The sequence below is a fragment of the Gambusia affinis genome, linkage group LG12 (genome assembly GCF_019740435.1).
Source record: "Gambusia affinis linkage group LG12, SWU_Gaff_1.0, whole genome shotgun sequence".
In the NCBI taxonomy this organism is placed as follows: domain Eukaryota; kingdom Metazoa; phylum Chordata; class Actinopteri; order Cyprinodontiformes; family Poeciliidae; genus Gambusia; species Gambusia affinis.
The window spans coordinates 6426520-6447884 of NC_057879.1; the positions used below are offsets into that span (position 1 = coordinate 6426520).

Genomic DNA, 21365 nt, shown 5'->3' on the forward strand with positions numbered 1-21365 from the left:
TTTGACTCACTTTCAAGTATCCAAAATGCTGTCATACAAAAATATTTAAATGCGGGAGAGGCCAGCAGGTGTTGTCAGCTAGCATGACAAGTCCTTTTTAGTCGAATCTGTCAGCGCTAAAGGCAAACCTTTCACCTTTTTTCTTTAAATAAGCTCCGTTTAATTGAGTGACTGCCAAAGTGAGATCTACTTTGTGGTAACTCTAGTTTTCTACGCTATGTGATTCCATAATAATGCTCTGTTTTTGTTGCTAATTTAGTTAGCGTTTCTCACTAAGATAGCTAACTAACAGTTTGAAGACAGCAGCTGTTACTCCACAAACCCGAAAGGGAAAAGAATATTTTTTTGCAGTGATTTTAAAATAACATATGCTACAAAAGCATAACGTGACTAAATGTGAACATTTGTTAGACATCTAAAGCGCTGAGAAACATGTCTACATCTTGTTAAAATTGGTATGAAATGCATTTATATCCCTTGTGGGCATCAGACTTGAGTTTTCTGGCTTGTCAGCTCCTCTCCACTAGACAAAACAGTTACATCTACCTTGCACCAAACTATTGCTTATCAGCAACATGTGCTAAAACACCCAACTATTGACCTCCTTACTCTAAAGTTGTCCCATCCGTTCATTTCCTACTGTGAAAATGACATCGGTTTCCCAGCTATTGCTTACCAATTATAGCAGAACTTACTGTGGGTGGTTTGCAAAGTAATTCTGCTTCGGGTGCATTACATAATATCAGTATGACACGGCTATTATCAATATTTTGTAATACTAGGACTACAAAGGGTAATGTAATTTTTATTTTTATTTTTTTTGATGAAACAGAGTACGTTTCATCAGAGTATGCCAGCCCTAAGGCAGCACGCTGGCCTACCCTTTCTGTGCCGAGCTGCAATTGATTCCTGTGTTGTGTGGACGTATTAATCTTAATTTTTTGAACACAAACAAAACAAAAATAGTAATAAAATACACTCAAAGGCTGACCCTGGCCCGAAGGCTCCCATTGTTTTGTGTTACATCTACGAGACGCCGGTGCTGCTGAAGGGAGAAGAGGGGAAGCAAATACACACAAAAATCCTTTTCAGGAGAGCAAGAGCACTTCAGTAACCAAGACGTTTGGTAACCAAGACTTCTTGAAGTATTTCGAATAATGTAAAAGAAAGAGATCTATAAAGACTCACAAAAGTGTTTTTCTTTTCTATTTCTTGAGATAGATTTTGTCTGTGGATTTCATTTCATTCAGTCGCTAGTTTGTTCATAGATAAATTAGCGACACGCTTGAGTTCAGCCTTCATCAGTAGACATTACAAAATAAGAGTCTGCTTTGCAGAGGAAATTCCAGAAAATTGCTTTATAAAAGTCATTTGTTTTTCACAATTGCACTTTTTAAAATTGTTTCGATTGTTTACATAAAATGAAAAGATACATTTGATTAATTAAATGGTCTTATACATATAAGACCATTTAATTAATTTGGTCTTATATGTGAATGATTATACGAGAATAATTTGTTTTATTCTCGCAAATAACAAAAATTAAACGCATAGTCAGAATCTACTAAGTAGATGTCATCTACTTGGTAAATAATCCTGGCCTGCTGTTTGGATAAAGCCGTTTTGCATGCCATAACATTCACATTTCTACAAGGTCAAATCCCACCAAGCTATGAGGCAAAAGTAGCATATCGGCGGCCAGTCGCATTTTCCCCGGCGTCTGTCGCCTAGTCAGTCAGAGAATGAGTCTGATGTGTCAAATGGAAGAAAGCTCGCTCAGACTCCACACTGAGGCTGCTCCGCTATCAGACTCAGTGACAGCGGCGATGATGAACGACGAGAAGACAAAAGCTGACAGATGTGATGAAGACAATGTTGAATGGCTAATCAATCTCATGTGGGCAGAAGGAAACGGAGAGAAGAAATAAAAAGGAAAAAAGAAGGCAGCGGCAGCAGCAGGGATCTCCTAGTGTGAGTCAGCACAGGAAAGAGAGGCTGATTGGCAACATTTGGAGGCATGCATGTGTCTGCAGACCACATATCTGTGTCTCCGATTGCAATTTAGCCTTTTTTGGGTTCTCATTGTCTTTGTGAGCCAAAATGAATGGTATACTTTATTTTATGCCTGTTTTCTTTAGTGGGCTGATAAGAATAAATACCCCACCCCAAAAACAAACACTGCCATCAACTCAAAATGAAGAAACAATCATTTAAAGCAGTGACAACATTGTAATTACAGCAGACTCTCCTTTTATTCACACATTCCGACCGGAAAGCCATTATCGTGCCCTAGATCATCCGTGAGAGAGTCTGCGTGTCTACATGACCTGCTTATGTGTGTGTGTGTGTGTGGGTGCGTGTGTGTGTGTGTGTGCATACATGTTTAAATCTACATGACCTACTTAGGCTGGAAACGGACCTCAAGAGCAATGTACTAACCACACGTTGATACATGAGGAATCCATTACATTTGCTCCTCTTCAGACTATCGCTTGTTATCTTTATCTGCTGGATATCCTCTCGGTCCAGCTCTGGTGTCATTAGGAAGGAAGACTGCGCTCGTATAGAAAGCCCGGAGCCATGTTGTTTGTCACTATTAAAACCTGGCACTTGCATTACCAGGACTGCAACCTGACGGCCTTCTCTACAGCCGGTGATTCAGATGGATGGCGTTAAAAGAAGCCTTTGGACCACAGGCTAAATAAAGGCTGCCACACTGCAAAAACACAAAACGTCACCAAGTGATTTTGGTCTAGTTTCTACTGCAAATGTCTAAGTACATTTGAAATAAGACAAAGTTAATTTACCATAACTTTTCAGCAAGATGTTGGAGCTCGTTTTAAGTCAATAATTTCTTAATTTTGATGAATAAGTATTAGTTCATCAACTGGCACCTGTAACATGGCGAAAAAATTATCGCTGGAAGTGAAATTATCTGCTGATGGAACTGGTACTTTTTTTTTTCTCCACCAGGGGGTCTTTTGTGGGCTCTAGTGTCCCTTATATGACAGTAGGCTGACAGGAAAGGGGGGAAGACATGTGGCAAATGTCGCCGGGTCCGAGAATCGAACCCGTGACGGCTGCATCAAGGACTGAAGGCCTCCAAATATGGGTTGCCTATCCCCTACGCCACCACAGTACGCCCGGAACTGGTACTTTTTAATCAATATTAAAAGATTATTGACAAAATGACCTCATATCTTGCTGTAAAGTGACCTTTGAGTTGGTTTTGTCTTATTTCAAGTTTACTAAGATATTAGATCTAGAAATTAGACCAGAAATGAAGATTTTGTATTTTTTTTACAGTGCACAGTCTGACTAAAAATGTCTTCATTCCCTCGTTATGCTTGCAGTGCCTTTGAAAAATATTCCCAACCCTCGAACCTTTTCACTTCGCAATATTTGATCCTGATGATTTAATGCGTTCGACCAACACAAAGTTGTCCACAGCCGTAAAAATGCACGTGGTTTACGGCATGCTTTACAGAACAAAAACATCCAACGTCCACCTGTACGTGATAAGGTCTGATATTCGTGATCAACCGGCATCATGGAGGAACTGCAGACTCAACTTCAGGGAAGAAAATCACAGATTTTGTGTTGCTAATTTAGGAATATTTGTAAGGACTTTTCATGATATTTGCGCTAATGTATGATGTAAAATGCAACTTTTTATTGAGTCATGTTTTCACTTCATGCAGCACTAACGTCCAGGGTTTCCCCCAGTGTATTATAAGCCTGGAGGGCCACCAGGCTTTACTTGAGCTCCCACCAGGCTAAGCTTATTTATTTAAGTCTTTTTTTTTAAAGTTGGTGTTCAGGTATTGATCGTCCAATCTTTCAATAACAACATAATTATGAAGTGATATTTTAAAATTTCCTGTCAATTTTAAACAGTTTTTTACTCAAAAACACGACGGGCCGCTGGATGAACGACCGCCCCGGTTCTCTCAGGGGAAACCTTGGTAACATCAACCAAAATACATCAAAGTTTGTGTTCGCAGCATGACAAAATGTCCAAGAGGTAAGAATACTCCTGCAATGCACAGTGCATGTTGTGGGTTTTTTTTTTAGAAAAAAGATAAAATCCAGACTTGTGATTTTACGACCCAACATTGGCTGCGACATGAGGACAACTCAGCCGGTCGGGTCCAGCAGTCGCTCCAAAAACATCCGCAGTAAATGTTGTATCTAAGCACATAACGGGATCTCACACCAACATCACTCCTAATCTGTTTTGATGTTACTGTATGCTGATTAGTGTTCATCCCACCGCAGAGTAAGCTGCTTTTTAAAGTAGTTTAAAATGCAGCAGTGTTGTGGCTCCTGAGGGTGACAATGTTGGCCCATCTGTCCAACATTTCAGTCCAGATTAAAAATAAATAAATAAAAAATCCGCAGACAAACTGCTGAATGGATTAAGATGAACTTTGGTGCCCAAATCCCGCGTTAGTGTTCGAAGCGTAATGATTCGCCGCTAATATTTACGTTGGATTTGGCGAGAGGCGTGTCAAAATTCCCCATCTGTCCAACATGTTTCAAATTTGTGCTTCAGCAAAAATATCTCTGTCGCGCTCGGGACGCCAAAAACACGTCACTTAATCACCTGCGAGAGAAACGAGCCCCGCTCATGAAGACGTAATTAAACAAACAAACAACAACAACAACAACAACAAAAATTGCAGCGGTGTTACGTTTCACGAAGACAGGCGTCCTCATGAGTGACGCTGCCCGTACGCGGAGGAGGTGGGAGGTTATTCAACCCGTGGATCACATCTCTGCCTCAGCGTCTTTCCGCTTTCACATTTTAGAGCCGTCCGCCTGCTTCCCTGGCAGGCTGGTGCGCTCACACACATCTAACACCTGAATTAGTCCACTCTGCTTCGGCGACACATGCGATTAGCCTAAATTAGAAAGTGTTTCCCCCATCGCCCCCACTGCTTTATGTGGGAAATATGTGAGAAATTTCTTAATGACGTTAAATTGGGGTCAGGCTTACAATACCGGCTTACTGCCAGAGATGCTGAATCAAAGCAATAGGGATGCGGTGATCAGGATTTTACTGGCTAATACCTAATATTGTTCTATTCGTAAGTATGCTGTGTAAAATTTTTGTGATTTTATATATTTTTCAGGATTACGACTAATGAAATCTAGCAGACAATTAAGGAATGAAAAGATTATTCAAATGTATGCATGAAATATAGCCCCAATCACAAATAAAAATATCGCAAAGTGTTTTACAGCACTAGAATAAAATGCATTAGGAATTGTTAATAATAATAAAAAAACCCCACAAATATTCAAAAATAAAAACATAAAAATCACTGAAAAAATATACTTTTGATCTAGTTTCTAGTACATCTTTTTCTTTTTACTTGAAATAAGACAAAACTAACTCACAAGTAACTTTTCAGCAAGATATTAGAGCTCGGTCTAAGTCAATAATTTCTCAATATTAATAAGAAAATACTAGATTCACTGGTGCTTTATTTCTCTTTTAACTAGAACTTTTTCATCAATCTTAAGGAATCATTGACCTAAAACAAGCTCCTATATGTTGTTGAAAAGTTCAGTTTGTTTTGTTTCAAGTGTACTAAAATATTTGCACTGGAAACTGCACCAACAATAATTGTAAGGTTTGTGGTTTTGGAGTGTAAGAGGTGTAGGTTTTAATGTTGTAAGGCTAAAAACGCAACAAAACAAGCAAGAGAAAGAAACTCCAGAGTAACACAAGATCTTCTTCTTAAAGGCCTGTTTACTAAGATGCATTTTGAGTAACGGTTCTGAGGCTCAGGGAGAGAAAACTCTGTAGGGCCACAGCAGCAATCCTTTGTTTCCTTTAGTGAATCCTGGAATTAATTGGCAGTCAGAGAAGCTGGAAAAGTAGCAGGCTGAGATGATTGTGTTAAAAGTCTTAGTCCAAAGTCTAGCACAAGCATTTTGAACTGTCTGGAACGCCAAGATAAGTCAAGACAGGAGGAAAACAAGTTGCAGTAGTCCAGACACAACAAACTGAATCCATGAATAACAGTGCCCAGTCTGGACTCAGAGCGTGACACAATGGAACTACAATTTAGCATCTTATCGCTAAGATGCTAAGAGCCAAACAGAGAGCCGACATGAAAATCAAGAAAGAAAAAAAAAAAACATCGCCACGATTCCTAATAGAAGGGAAGGATCTGTGTTGACCGACAGAAACCCGGACTTTAGGAACAATCTGGTCCAGAGCACAGATGAGGATTTCACTTGTTGGACCGGACTATCACCGATTCATCCACTGATTCATCCACCGATTCATCCACCGATTCATCCACCGATTCAGCCTCAATAGCTCCTTGCTGCTTCAGGTCATATTTTGGTGAGTTCTACTCTGGAAGCTTTGGCTTGTAGTCAGGATGTCATTGTACTCTTTGGTTTTAAAAATACATGGCGTTGTCATAAACTGGACATAATCAAAGCAAGATTTGCCAAAAGAGTCTGCATACTAGAGGAGGTAAATATGGAAAATTTTCTTCCTGTTGCAAAATGAGCTGCTCAGCATGGTGTACTGCAGAGTGATTTTAGCACTGTGAGAGAAAATACAGGATTGGTTCAATCTGCCATTTCATATCCTGGACCTTTCTACTTCCAGTTTGTGCCCATGAACAAACCGCTTCATGCTGGTGTATTTTAACCGCTTCTGGATACAGTACAGACCAAAGGTCTAGACACACCTTCTCATTGAATTCATTGAGAAGGTGTGTCCAGACCTTTGGTCTGTACTGTATATGTTAGATATGTCCAGACACCTGCAATTAGATATGAATGCATTCTATCAAATCTGACAACTATGATTGTTACCCATCACCAAAAGATTCACCAAAGAAGGTCTTTCATGTAGTTTTTAATTTTTTTTTTTTTTTTCCACACTGAAAATTATTTGTTGTGGTTCATTTATTGTAGCGAATTGAAAACCTGGAGTGAAAACAGCATTACCTGTTTGGGTGACACTTTCCAGAAACAAGAAAAAAAAAACAGTACTGCTATACCTTTAAGAAGCCCAATTTAAATTTAGTGCAGGTCACAACCAAGCACACCTTCCTCACTCTGGCTGAAAAACGAAAGAGTTGAGAACGTTCAGCCAGCTCTAAGCGCCGTGATTAATATTCTAATCCTCGTAATTTTAAAATGAACATCAAACAGCTTCAGACCTCTAATTCCTAAACGTACCCACGTTGGAAAATAAAACGAAGGTGACTTAGTCTCGTCTCTGTGTTGCCTCATCACATCCAACAAAGCTGCTCAGATTTGATAAAATGTGGGGAAACGATGCTTTCCATCACATTAGGCGAGAAATCGCCGCACGCGGCTGTGGCTCGAGGCCCGCTACATCGAGATGTAGTGGCATATTTGTGACACGCTGGCTTAGTGGGACGCTCCATCATAGGTGTTTACTGTTTACTGTCACCTTGTTCCTCTCTGAAAGGGCCGCGGGACTTATCCACCGTGCTTTCTGGTGTTCATCTTTCATTAATTTTGACAACCTCCTGTGTATTTTGCACAAACACACACGTAGTCAGAGGTGCTTGAACACACACACACAATAAAAAAAGAAAAGACTTCTAACCTGTTCCTTGACGGAGGCGAGGATGGCGGAGGTGGTTTCAGACTCGGAGCCGTCTCCGTTGGAGGCATTGAGGACGGGGCTCAACATGGCGGCGGCGCTGGCACTGTCAGACGCCACCTCAGGCACTGGCATTCCTCCTGGAAAGAAAGAATGCGTCCAGGTCTTATGAAAAGCACTCTCCGGTGTGACGGCGTTCAGACAAGGTCACTTTCACGCGGAAACTTTGACTCGCTTCAGCGTTTTTAGAAAGCGGGCTTAGTTTGTGAGACCAGTTTTAGCCTTCATGACATACTTGCTCATTGTGTCGCGTGGTTACCCTCTTGTAAGTGAACGATGGAGGGTGACAGCAATGATACAGCATGTTATTTACAGGAACAGATTGGCTTTTGTGCAAAACAGATACAGGGCTTAGTCTTAGTGTTTGTGATGGTAGGACTTTCTCATTGTGACACGTAACCAAAATCTTAAACAAACTGTATTGGAACTACTTTAATCGTTGCATCATTGTATCGCTGAAGGAAAAGACAAATCAAAAGTGTTTCTACGTCAATACGTCGTTGAGGATCTCAGGATCATCTTTGCCCATTCTTTGTTACAAAACAACTAAAGCTCAATCAGACTGGAAGGGGAGCATCCGTGAACAGCAGCTTTCAAGGTTTTCCATAGATCTCCAGTAGATTTAGCTCCAGACTTTGACTCTCCCATTCTAACATAAATATGCTTTGTTCTGTACCAATTCATTTCAACTTTAGTAGGGCATTTAGGGTCATTGGACTATATGTTAAGTACTTTACAGCCTCCACTGGCTTTCAATTAACATTTTCCTATCAACTTTGACCATTTCCGTAAACTGCAAATGCTAACAAAAAGCATGATGCTGCCACCACCATGTTTTTGATACTGGGACAGTGTGTTGAAGGTGTTGGTTTTCTGTCTCACATTGGCCTGTGGTCCAGAACTTTGTATTTTGGTTCTTCACATCTTTGACATATTTCCTATCCATCCATTTTCACAAAGACATACAAGACAAACAACACACTCACACTCACACCTAGGGAGAATTTAGAGAGACCAATTAACCTGACAGTCATGTTTTTGGACTGTGGGAGGAAGCCGGAGAACCCGGAGAGAACCCACCATGCACAGGGAGAACATGCAAACTCCATGTAGAAAGACCCCGGGCCGGGAATCGAACCCAGGACCTTCTTGCTGCAAGGCAACAGCTCTACCAACTGTGCCACTGTGCAGCTACATATTTCCTATGTGAGCTACAAACAATATTTCTTACTATTGCCCGCCAGAATGGTAGATTATGGAACAAATAGTCGAGCTTTTGACAGATTCTTTCAATAAAGTTACTATTCTGGGCAGCTTCTATTAATCCTTTCCTTATTTGGTCCGTCACTTTAGAGCGACCGATAATTTCTTGGTAATTTCCATTCCAGTTTTCTGATTTAATTTTTTTTTAATTTACCATTCATCAATATCACTTAAACAATTAGGCATAGGCAGCTCAGTTTCAGAAAAAAAGAAAAAAAAAACAACAAAAACACAGAAACACACATAAAAACCCAAATCTCTCAGCCATGTCATCCTGTATTTGACCGAACGTAGGAGGACACGAGCTCCACATGTGCTATGTAATCCTGAAGCGGCGTAGAGCTGGTGGAACAGCTGCATCAACCAGCGTTACACACTGATATTTATATATATATATTTAGAAAAAGGCTCGCCATGAGGAATCTACACATACACGCATGAAAACCGGCTGCTGGCATGAGGCAACGCCGGCCGTCTGCTGAGGTAAGGAAAGTGGGGCGTGTGAGCAGAGCAGAAGGATGAGAGCGGAAAGAGGAAGGGAGTGACTGAGAAACGGAGCGGGGAGATCAAGAAGAAGGAAGGGAGGTGAGGTGAGGACAACGAGAAAGTAAGTAAAGTTTATTTATAAAGCGCTTTTCACAGACATTAAATCACAAAGCGCTGTACAATGGACCATACAAAACATGACCAGGACTCTTGCTTCGTGCAAGCCGACAATCTCTACCTGACCTGGCTTTTCACTCCTCCTCCTTTTCTCCTCAATCCTTTTGCCATTCTGTGTTTCTGAACTTAAATTTTTCATCACTATCCACCCCGTTACTTACACGCTGTCCTTTTCCCTTCCCTTTTAACGTTGTTTTTCTGCTCCTAAACTTGCTGCCCTCGCTCTCCCTCTTTGCCGACCGACTTCTCTTCACTTGACCCGTTTCACTGTCCTTTTTTTTTTTTTTCCCTTCTCCTGGCAGCTTTCTGCTACACTGCGCCCAAGCTCTTCCATCACCCCACGTCCGTTCTGTACGTGTAGTCATAAACATCACCCAGAGAGTTTAAGGTTGGGCGCAAAATAAGTTTTCTGAATGGACAATGACAGCCAGATAACTTTTTTTCTTTTTGTGTTTTTTTTTAAGTATCTGAAAGACACAGAATGAATTATTGGGAGAGGAAGCCCCATTACCTCAGTCAACACAAGAACACCTCTGTTCTCTTTCTTAACAGCTAAAAACCCCTCAGTCTTTCTATTTGGCCTTTTTGTGAATACCAAGTCATCAGACTTATTCCTCTGTCTTTATTACCATCTAAAACATTTGCTTTGTCAAGTTTGAATGGATTTAAGGATCCACATAAACTGAGACACAATATTTTGTAAAGTCAGTGCTGTAAGCTGCGAGGTACGTACCATATATATGTAATTCCAGCTAAACAGCGACTCCAGTGGTCAAATAACAGTGGTCAGATTACCAAAGATCTGACTTAAAAAAAACAAAAAACAAAAAAAACATTCTTCTGCAAAATAAATCAGTTGAATTGCTTAGCCTGCAAAAATTGCAAAAATATATGTAATACTTCAACAGGACTAGAAGCCATAGAGTTTAAAATGAAGTTTTTTTTTTCTTTTTTTTTTTTTTTTTACATTGCATGAGATGTTATCAGGTAAGAAACTTCATCAAAATAAATACATAATCCTCAAAGCAAAATGATGGAAAATACCACAACGGTAAAAACAACAATATATAGAACAAATATGCCTACATTTACAGACTCGTTATTTAACAACATCGTTTTCTCTCCTCAAAGCCCCTTTTCTCATAAGTGGCAAGTCAAAAAGCCTTGAATTTTTTTTAAAACAGGGTCAATGTGCAGTCTTTAAAAGGCTTTAAAAGCTTGGAAATTGATTTTTATTGTATTTCAAGTCTGGGGAAATATGGAAAAAAAATAAACAAAAATAAGAGCATTAAAATTTTTTATTGCCTGTCCTGCTGCCTAGAACATAAAACTTTAAAGATGTGCTGGCCCAACGGAATACTTTTGCACAGAATTACATCAGGAGAGTTTATTTATTACTTGGATACAGCTATACTGTCAGATTTTCCATTTATTCACCAAATGAGTTTAATATTTTACGCAAAGGGATTCTAGGAACCACAAGTGTCACTTGTATGTCAGAACCTGATTATTGTTTCGTTCACTTTAAGTAACGGTAAAACATTTTTATGTACACACAAACATTTTTATACCAATCGTCCCAGGAAATTTCAATATTCGAGTTTTAAAATGTGTGAATTTTAAAATTTTCTGACAAAACGTCACGACTCTGGCGGCGCTCGCCGCCCTGAGAGATCATCTTAAAAAAACCCCCACATCAACCTGTTCCAGTGTGACAACCTGGAAACTTAAAAAAAAAAAAGAAAGAAAAGAAAACGTAACTTTTTGAGATTGGTGAAGGCATCACTCACAAATGTAGCCAGATTCTCTGATAACAACAGAAGCTGGTACAAAAGGAGGAAGACCCAAAGTCAGAGGAAGCTAGAAAAAAAAAAAAGCTATTTCATAGGAAGCAATATTTTCTAGAGAGCCCTGACGGACGGTCATCCATTGACTTTGGCAGGTTTCGGTCATTTTCCTCCCTTTATCAGGTTGTACTATTGTGTTTTTTTACCAGTAAGAGTCCTGTACGAAAAAGAGCCGTCTACCACGGGACACTGGAACAGCTTTTCGCCAAAGAATGGAGCACGAGAACCTGCGCAGTTCTATCTGCACTTGGAAATGACTGCAACCATTTGGAAACTTCAGAGTTACAGTAAAGGTATACAATAACTTGGTAACAAACGTGACAGCTGATGTTTTACAACCAGTAGTACTAGCTGTGCTAATTTCTACAAATGTCTCACAGTCAGGAAATGTAGATGTTTCCTGACTTTAAAGCTTCTAGGCATTGAGCTCGAAGCCTCCACCAGACAACTGACCAGCCATGTTTGATCAACAGCGCGAATCCCTGCACGTGGAAGGCCGATAAAACTCCAAAAACCTCGCCACGTGTGAATTTTCTCCCAACAGCACTTCAGCCTTTGGAACCGCGCACTTAAAATATTTCACTTGACAGAACGCTCAAGCTCGAACTCCAGCAGGAAGCCGGATAAGAGCAGAGAAAGATGCCCGGGGGACCGGCCCGCCTATAGAAGGAATCGCGGAAGAAGCTCGGGGTTTGGACGGTTCAGACAGGGAAGCTGGCCAAATATAGGTCAGCTCAGCAGACCGTGTCCAAGCTCTCATCTCACAACTGACCGGTACAAAGCAGCTTTCCCCAATAACCGCCATCAGAACTAGGCTACCGAGACCCGCGGGCCGGCCGCAGACAAGACTTTGAATATGGATTAATCCTAAAGGCTTTACTTTACTCGTGTATAATCTTGTATTTTTTATTTTTTTTTTGGAGTATAAATATTCCAGTGGTGTTTAGGTCCACATTTCAAAGCAATAATCTCTGATATTGCTTTTTGTGTACCGTCTGTACAGCCGGCCATGATACGACTGACATGTCTGACATCGGGAATATTGAGGTTAAACTTTTGACCCCGTAAGCCCGTCTGTCAGGTTTGAGACAGGCACCGTGTGGTGAAGACAAAAATCCTCTCAGAGCAAACCAGATGTGCATTGTAAGTATCATTTTATGCCGTCTCACCGTGATTTATAATCGCACGCATAACTTTGCTTGCCTCTTCCTCTGTGTTTTTTTTTTTGTTGGTTTTTTTTTTCTGCGTAAAGACCACTAAGCTATGCTTTTGTGTGAGTGTAAATGTGTCACTGTTTGACAGACAGTCCCATGTTGCCTCATTAAAACTCTCTGCAGTGTTTTGTCTCTCCCAGTCATCTGTCCTTTTGTCTAGGCTGTGTGCCCACGAGTCTGCTTTCAAAATGCTCTTTATCAATGTAATTAGAGCTTTCTGTGTCATGGTGTGGTTCTATTAAACCTCACTGTTTACAGAGGAGAGAGGAGGTGTGTGTGTGTGTGTGTGTGTGTGTTTGCGTGGTTTTCGTCACCTCAAACAGCTACGATCTGTACGTGTTTATTTTTTTATTTCCTTGAACTGCCTACCTAACTAATTAAGCTAAAGTAAATTAAGGGGTAAATGTAGATATTGTGTCTACCTAAACGTTTCTGTGGATGTTGGTGCCATGGAGGCAGCCACACCGGGCGGCGAAACAGTGGTGGATGAGGGCGGGCAGCAGGAAGAGGGGATCTCCCAGGAAGTACCGACAGAGGACTTGCAAAGCTTGAATGCATGAAACAGCTGACCAAAAAGTGCACCCAATGGGTCCTTTACACCTAAACAACGGCAAAAGATTAGGATTCACTAGGTTCTACCTTCATGTTCCTTTGACACATAAAAAGGTCAGCACCTAGTGGATGTTTAATTAGTTTTTAATGTATTCCTATGGACCATGAAGAGCTTGGATTGTCCTCAAATCCAGGCCACAGTGATGATTGTAGTACATTCAACACATCTTGTGTCGTTTTCCACACTTTATGTGTTGTTCAACTTAAACAACTGGACGCACAGAATACGTGTTAAACCATCGACCAATCAGGTCGCATGTTGGACTTCTGGAGATCCTGAACTTTCCACAGGAAAGAAAAGAAAAAGTAAACTGAAGCAGCCGCCATTAGAGGATGAGCGTTCAGTCAATTTGCCATGAATCATATTGCTTTGACATCGGTTAGTAACTGCTAGCTTAGCATGCATTGACAGTTTTTGGCTATAAATGTATTTAAAGACTTGCTTTTCACCTATAAACTCCTAATTTAATCATGATTTTATTACACCGCAGTGGGAACTAATATAACCTGTCTGCACTTTTATATCCACGATTGGTACGGAGGTTTTAGGCTAACAATAGCAAAAATGCACATTTAGCATTTGCCACTCCAATAGCAGGAGCGGGGTGCCGCATTTGGATCTTAGCTTTTTTTGTTTTGTGTTTTAACCATAGTTTTGGCCAGTGGCGATGCTGCTTACTTCGCTATGCAGTCTATGTTAGCAATAAAAGTACAAATATCCCCAATCTGTTCTAATAATACCCCAACATTTGTTTGGATGCGCTCTGACCGGATCATGTCAACGCTATGCTTTACATACACAAAGAAAGGTTTTCACACAACGGCGTTTGTTCCTGGCAGACAATGGCAGATCACTTAATAAGCTTCATGAAGGCTTAATCACCAGTCAGCTAAAGCTTTCTGCGGTAAAGGTCCAAATGCTAATGGACATTTATATGAAGTGGGCACACAGACACTTACAGCACCTACTGCAATGCTGCGATGCAACGTGCATCCCGCAGCTTATCACTTAGGCAGAGCAGCTCTGATAACACATCATTACGAGGCCACTGGCAACAATAAAGACCAATTACTTAATAAACATTATTAATAAACGTATGAGAGCAAAACGTCAAACTACTTCGGGAAACAATTCTGCTTTTGACATCAATTCTCGATGCCTTTTTTTTTCTGCTCCTTGGAAACGGACGCCGGCTCCGTCGATTCTGGTTGTTTTCATTTGCCTGAACAGAGCAGATGTTAACGACAGATGTGCGAAGATGACAGAAGCTCAATGATGTTCTTAAAGGTTTCTCGATCCTTCAGGCTCAACACTCTAACGGCCGTGAAAAATTTGGTCGTCCAGGCTCGGTGATGTTAGCCGAAACACAGAACCGAACTTAACTTTTCAGCAAGTTTCCACAACCGGAAGGAGAAGAGAAGATGAGAGGCACTCCAACACACTGACGTTTATGCTGTTCTGTGTTGCGTCTCCATCGACTGCAGTAAATTACATTCACCAAATTACTTCTTTCCGGAGAGCTGGATGATTTAATCATGGTCAATGTACTGCACATTTCAACAAACACACAAACTCTGAGCCTGATTAAGTTGACACTGCAACCATAAGAATCATAAGAAACCAGTACGGTTACAGCTCGACTCCAAGAGCAAAACAGTGGCAATCAAAACTACAATCAATGCTACAAAACAAGCAAAAAACCCATTTAGAACAGAAACAGACAAAACGCACCAACCTGGCTGCTAGAGATGGACAAGCATCTTGTTAATAATTTGCTTTAAAAAAAAAATAAAAAAAACATTCCAGAAACAATTATTGTGCTTTATCCAAGTGTCTGCATGGAGACCGTTTGAGCAATTCTAAAAATATTTATACTGTTTGTAAAAGATACATACTGCAGTTTTAACAAAGTGAATTTGACAAAAACCCAAAAATTTCATGGGCAACTTAAAATGGACTTTCTTGATTTCTTTTACTTTAATAAAGCTAGTAACTGTATCTAAGGAGCAAAATGAGAGCTGAGATAAGAAAATGGCACGTTGGAAGCTAAAAAGAGCTCAATGTAGACATCTCATCACTTATGATGTCACGGGCTGGCTACTCACTGTTTTTCAGCAAAGCAGAGACACACAAAAAATCTTTCCATCAAAAGATTTTGATTATAGATATATATATATATATATGTGTGTGTGTGTGTGTGTATAGTATGTCTATTAACAGAAAATTCATCTAAAGGTTGAAGCATCTTCAGAGGTTTTGAGAACTTTAAGACATACAGACAGATCACAATGCAACTTCAATCCCACACCTCTCAGATAAAAAAAATCATTTCTAAAAAAGAAAGAAAATCCTTGCTCAATTTACCACTTCAAATAAAGTCCCTCTGTTTTCTCTCTGCAAAACTCTGCAACGGCAAAATAAACCCACAACCTTGGAATTCAATTATCCTGGGTCTGTGATCCAAGACAATTGGTTTAATTAGAAGGGGCACTCCAGAAGCTGGTGTCTCTGCCTTAAACTCATATCCACACTCTCCTCCGCCTACCGCGTCCCCTGCTCCATCTCACCAAGCAGCAGGAAGAATGTCAGAGGACACTACAGACTTCTAGAAGACGGTCTAGTCAAATGAGATGAAACTATCTTTTGACTTATATTCCATCCCCGCTGTGAAATATAGGCATGGCATGCTAAGGGAAATTTTATTTATTTATTTTTTTTCCCGCAGGGACAGGAACAAACACAATTCATTGGTGGAAGTGTACTCAAAAAATGTACTCAAGTAAAAGTAAGAAGCAGCCATCCAAGAAATTGCTCAAGAAAGAGTAAACAAGTTTTTGGTAAAACAAAACAAAAAAAATCTACTGAAGCACTGAGTAACTGAATAAACTATCATTTAATATTTCAAAATTACGTCATCAGATGGTCCAAAATATAAAGTTAAGAGGAAATGTTGGTATTTTAAGGATCAAAATGACAATAATTTATATAAGGAACAAAGAATAACAAAATCAGCCAATAGAACATGTTTCCAAATCAACTTCTTTCAGAAATAAAACTCATGAAACTGTAACAAAACTGTTAACTGGGCTTTTTCTATAAAAGGGTCTGCAATAAAGCTAGTTGATATGAGCCAAAATACCAACCAAATAGATGGTTTCCCAAGAAAGCATCGCCTGGAGCAAAACGTTGCTTCCTTCGGTTTGGTTTCTTTCTGGTTTCTCCTTCTCCTTGGTTTCTTCCGTTCGGTTTAGGGGTCAGCAGGGCACCCTGACTTTTGTGCGGCTTTGTTGGGAGGCAGATAACATGGACACTCCACAAGAACCGCAGTCTTGGACATGCTTTGAGTCAGCTGTCTGGCCCAACACAATTTGCCTTCTCTCATACTCTCTTGAATTCTTATGGTGTGCTAAATTCGCCTTGAGGACAAAACGTTCAGCCATTAACGTGTGAGTGATGAAGAGATGATCAGGTTTAGGCAGTAAGGGCCTAATGGCAGCAAGTTTTTCTCTTATTTACATGCTTTTCACACTTTGCTCTTTCAAATGATTTTTGAGCCAGACACAAGTGGGTGAGGTGTAGGAATAACTCTGCTAATACGTCAAAAACTACTTGGTTAAGATTCGGCTACCAAACTACCTGGCAAGGCGGAGGTACAACTTTTAATTCTGCAAGATTGTTAAACTTTTGTATCTTTGTAATCAGTCAAATACTTTCACTTAATCCTGTCTGGCAACCCCGCGAGGCACAGAAGACGGCTATAAATAAACAACCAGGTGTCTGCGTGCTCAAGATAGACAGAAAGAGTGAGTAATCTTCAGGGAGTGAGGGCAAGCTGGTCTTCCAGTGAGTTCAGACAATCGCAGTGAGATGTAAATGTGGAACCAAAAGTCAAGAGGATGCGGCATCTGGGGAATGGAAAACAGTTACTACACTGTCATTTTTTTTTCTCTCTCTCTCTCAAATGAGGACTATGTTCACTGAATATATAAATACTTTGCTCGGCACATGATGGAGGCAACTAACATACCACGGACTGAGATAGTGTGAGAGCAGGGAAGTGGGTAATGTTGTGTCTCGGTAACAATCTCCCGCATTCACTGTTCGCAAGCAGGTCATTTCTTCGAGCCCGTCAAGCAATCCGCAGGGGCGTCCTCAGAACCAGCACGCCCAACAGGTGGCGCCGTGTGCTCGATTTAAGACCAGCACGTGCCAAATCACAGCAAAGGCAATTACTGAGGTGCTAATCACTGGAAAAACAAATGCGATCACTTGCGGACAGAATCATGTGAAGCGTCGTCGTTGGCAGCGGCCCAATTTTCTGTTCATTTACTCAGGATGCGCCACGGTTTTCACACACACTGACTGGTAGGTTCAGTGACCACCCCATCGGTGACCTTGACTTTACACAGTCATTAAGTGGAGGGATGTTTTAGCTATTAACTAGGGCTGGATTGGGATGGATGTTTCGTGGTAGATTCAAGACAAAAATGCCCACAGTTGGCTGCTTAGACACAAAGTTTACTAAATTCAGCTGTAAAACAGCGTCGCCTTAGTAATGACGGCGGGTGGTGCTTTACCGCATCGTGACTCTGTGTATTTGCCATATTATGTGAAACTGGTAGAAAAAAAAAATTTTGGTCACTCCAGTAATATTTTTATGAGGTTAGTTTGCTTAGATAGTGCTAACTGAACCCTGCCATGTAGACATAAACATCTTTTATTGCCGCTTTAGATGCAAACACCCTCATTAAGCACATAATTAGTAATTCCTTTTCATTAGGGTGGCCTCCATCATCAGCTTCACACCAACCGGTTGGACCGAATCTCTGGTGTCACGTTGACACTCATCTCTGGTTCCAGAAAGCGTGAACCACCTTCAAACGATGATTCCTTGCGTAAACAAGCAGCAGGCGAGGGCTTTTGTATCGTCTTCTTCTAGATCTTTCTGTCGCCATTGTTAGTTTTTCACACAAGTCCTGTTTTTCCGTTTTGTACATTTTTCTGTTTTTTATGAAAACAGATACCGTTTCGAACCCTCGAGGGTTTTTTTTTTTTTAAATATTAACAAGAGGGAGAATAAGAAAAGAAAAACATTTTTTTTTTTTATTTGCTTCTTCGTTATCTAAAGATGGAAATGAAAGGGAGAACAATCCCAAAGCCCTTTCACTTTCTTCTTACTGTTTCTTTGAATTTCTCTTCCTCTGCTTCACATGTGCATACAGGAAGCCTGACCTTGCGTTGCTGTACTCCCGAGGACCGTCCTCTGGAGCACAGCAACGCCGTTAGTATCGCTTTCAAAAAAAAGCTGTAGGCTTTTTGAAAGCGATACTAAACCCAGATCCCTTCTACCGCTGTTCTCGTCTGCACGGCTCCGGTTGGAGACGTAAAAACTGGCTTCATCGCTGCTCATAACACTCGCTTGTGCTCTGCAGCCAAACTGCAGCCATTTTAGTGCAAATCAGCTTCCATTGTGGCGAAGTTGATCCACCTGGTCACTGGCTTGGTGGAAATGTTGGTTTCTCTGCCACACTTTCTGTTCTTCTATCTATATATCGTACAGTAGCCAGGCTTACTGGTTTATTAAATCTGTTTGCATCTCACATGTTTACTTTAATAATCACAGAGCGGTTGTTTCTACTTGTAGGAAATGTGCTGCAACCTACTTGCATTTGTTTTATTGCATTTTTGTCTTTTCTCTCACATACAAATCCATCCATCTATCCATATTTAGGGTGGCCTATCCATATTTCCATTGATCTACACATCCAACCATCAACTTTTAATATTCACCTTATTATCACAAGGTAGAGGATTATGATTTTAAAATTACCAGTCTTTACCCAGAGTTCTCAGTCACTTGGGTTTATTATATAGAAAGAAGAAAGGAAGGAAGGAAGGAAGTAAAGGAGGGGACCATTTAATATTTAGTATTTTGAGTTGCAGAATAATTTATCTTGTGAAATCTGTGTGCTATAACACCAGTAACCTTGTTGCCAGTAAGGCTGAGTGACTTTGTGTAGACCAGAATCTCACTAGGAAATCTGAGTCTTGTAGATTTACTTTAAAAAACTTACACCTGGGCCTGAATCAAGAGACGTAAAACAATCCATAGACTTTAGATACAGTTTTGCAAATACATCTCAAAATTGAATAAATCTGCTCTCTCTTGTAACCAAATTTAAATAAACAAGAACACTCCTGTAGAGATTCCTTGACATAAACGAACATGAAAAGGCGCGTAGCCCCGAGAAATCTCTCCTCAAACACTCCAAGGGGGAAATGTCCAGAAGTAAAAACCAAATGAAAAACAGTTGTTTTTTTTTCCCCACCCCTATATTACAAAATGGCAATTGTTTAACGCTACAACTCTGTTTCCTCACAACGAGCGGCTAAAAATACAACGGGCATCATGAATTAAACATATTTCCGCAGATCCTCCGGCTGAGTTCTGCACACAAGCGTCTCCGTCACATGGTATAATTACAGAGGTTACGACTGCGACAATAAACATGCTGGAAAGACACTTTCAGATTCTCCTCTGCCCACAGAGGAATCCAAGCCGCCTGATCACAGGAGCAAAAGAGGCACCGTGACAGAGCTGCTGGTGAACGAGAGCATTCAGGGAGGAAAGTTACAGACTGGATCACCTCAGAGTCAGCTGTGCTGGTCAAAGTGTGGCTTTTCTCTGCGAAGCGGATGCCAGAGTTTTGTCGGAACCAAACTGGAGGAGGGGCGGGGGTTTGCCGAGAGTTATGTTAGTAGTGGTGGTAAACCAGTTTTTTTTTTGTTTTTTTTTTTTGCGGCCACATCCTCGGTCAAACTGGAGCGATTCCCACGCTTTCCAGAAACAACAAGAAGAAAACACAAGTCTCAAGCTCATCAGCTGGAGTTGGTCTACTTAAATGACAGGAGACACTCGCTGGATGGGAAGCATCTGAGTCGACAAAAAAGCTAATCAGTTCCCATTTGTGTCGTAATGAACGTGGGTTGAAGAGAAAGAAATGGTAGCCTAGTGTCATTAAAAGGATTATGTATGTTTTTAAAAACTGTATGTGACCTCTTTGTAAATTCTTGTGAAATTTAAGTGTGAGTTATTTATATATATATATATATATATATATATATATATATATATATATATATATATATATATATGTATGTATATTTTATTTCACACCAGGAAAGCCCTTTGGTACGGAGCCCCCTAGGGACATGGCGGAAAATGTTTGTTTTTTTTCCTCATTACCTTGCAAAAGTTTTGCAGGTATCGCAAATACATTTAGTATACAGTCACAAATGTGGATTTAAAATTTCAAATATATACACATATAAAGAGCCTCGGTGAAAATGTGTGGACTCTTAACTCTTTGGTGCGAAACACTGGCTGGAAATCGATTTATTCCCGGCATGTTTATGTCTGGTTGTGTCAGGCTGAGATGGACCTGCACATGAAAACGACCCTTTAAACCATTTGGACTACAAACAAAAAGAGGCACAATCAAAACAGTCAGAAATGACTTTATTACCCAATGAAAGTAACTCAGAAATAGTCCAAATAGTAAACAGTCTTTTTTCTTTCTTTCCTTCTTACGGAAAGTTTCTGTTTAGGTCTTAGAAGGGAGGTGGGAAGCCCGAGCTTGGCCTGTTTTGCTTTTGCATTTTGTACATAAGTTAGTGGTGCATTTTTATACTAAAGAAAAAGATATAAAACTTCAGATATCTCACAAACGAGATATTGACATACATTGGAAAAAGTCTTACGAAAACCTTATATTACAGCAGAAAGTACAGTGGCCACAGCAACAAAGACTTTCGGTATTAAAATATGCCGCATGAACTGATCAGGACATTATTACGAGAGAACGAAACAGACAAATTTTTCCCCATGTCCTCCAGGGTGCTCCGTACTTTGCTCCACTTGTTTGGTCTGAAATAAAAGTGGACTTTACTATGTTGCTTGGTGCGTTTCGCTTTCGCATTGTGCTGTTTTTGCAAGCGGACTATAATTAGCAAGGGAAGCCAGGCGGGTGACGATCATTGCCCCCATTGGGTGGTGGGGTTCCTTAGGTTCTAAAAACTTATTTAACCTCACAAACTGA

At 40.4% G+C, this 21365-nt stretch overlaps 1 protein-coding gene across 16 annotated transcripts in view; it reads right to left on the minus strand.

Moving 5' to 3' along the window:
* The window catches only part of ctnnd2b (catenin (cadherin-associated protein), delta 2b), a 185682-nt gene that overhangs the window by 111822 nt on the left and 52495 nt on the right, over nucleotides 1-21365 (minus strand). For all 16 annotated transcript variants that reach the window (XM_044134898.1, XM_044134908.1, XM_044134912.1 and 13 more), the window contains one exon: nucleotides 7610-7746. In XM_044134898.1, coding sequence (XP_043990833.1) covers nucleotides 7610-7746 — 137 coding nt within the window. The remainder of the gene's footprint in view (nucleotides 1-7609; nucleotides 7747-21365) is intronic.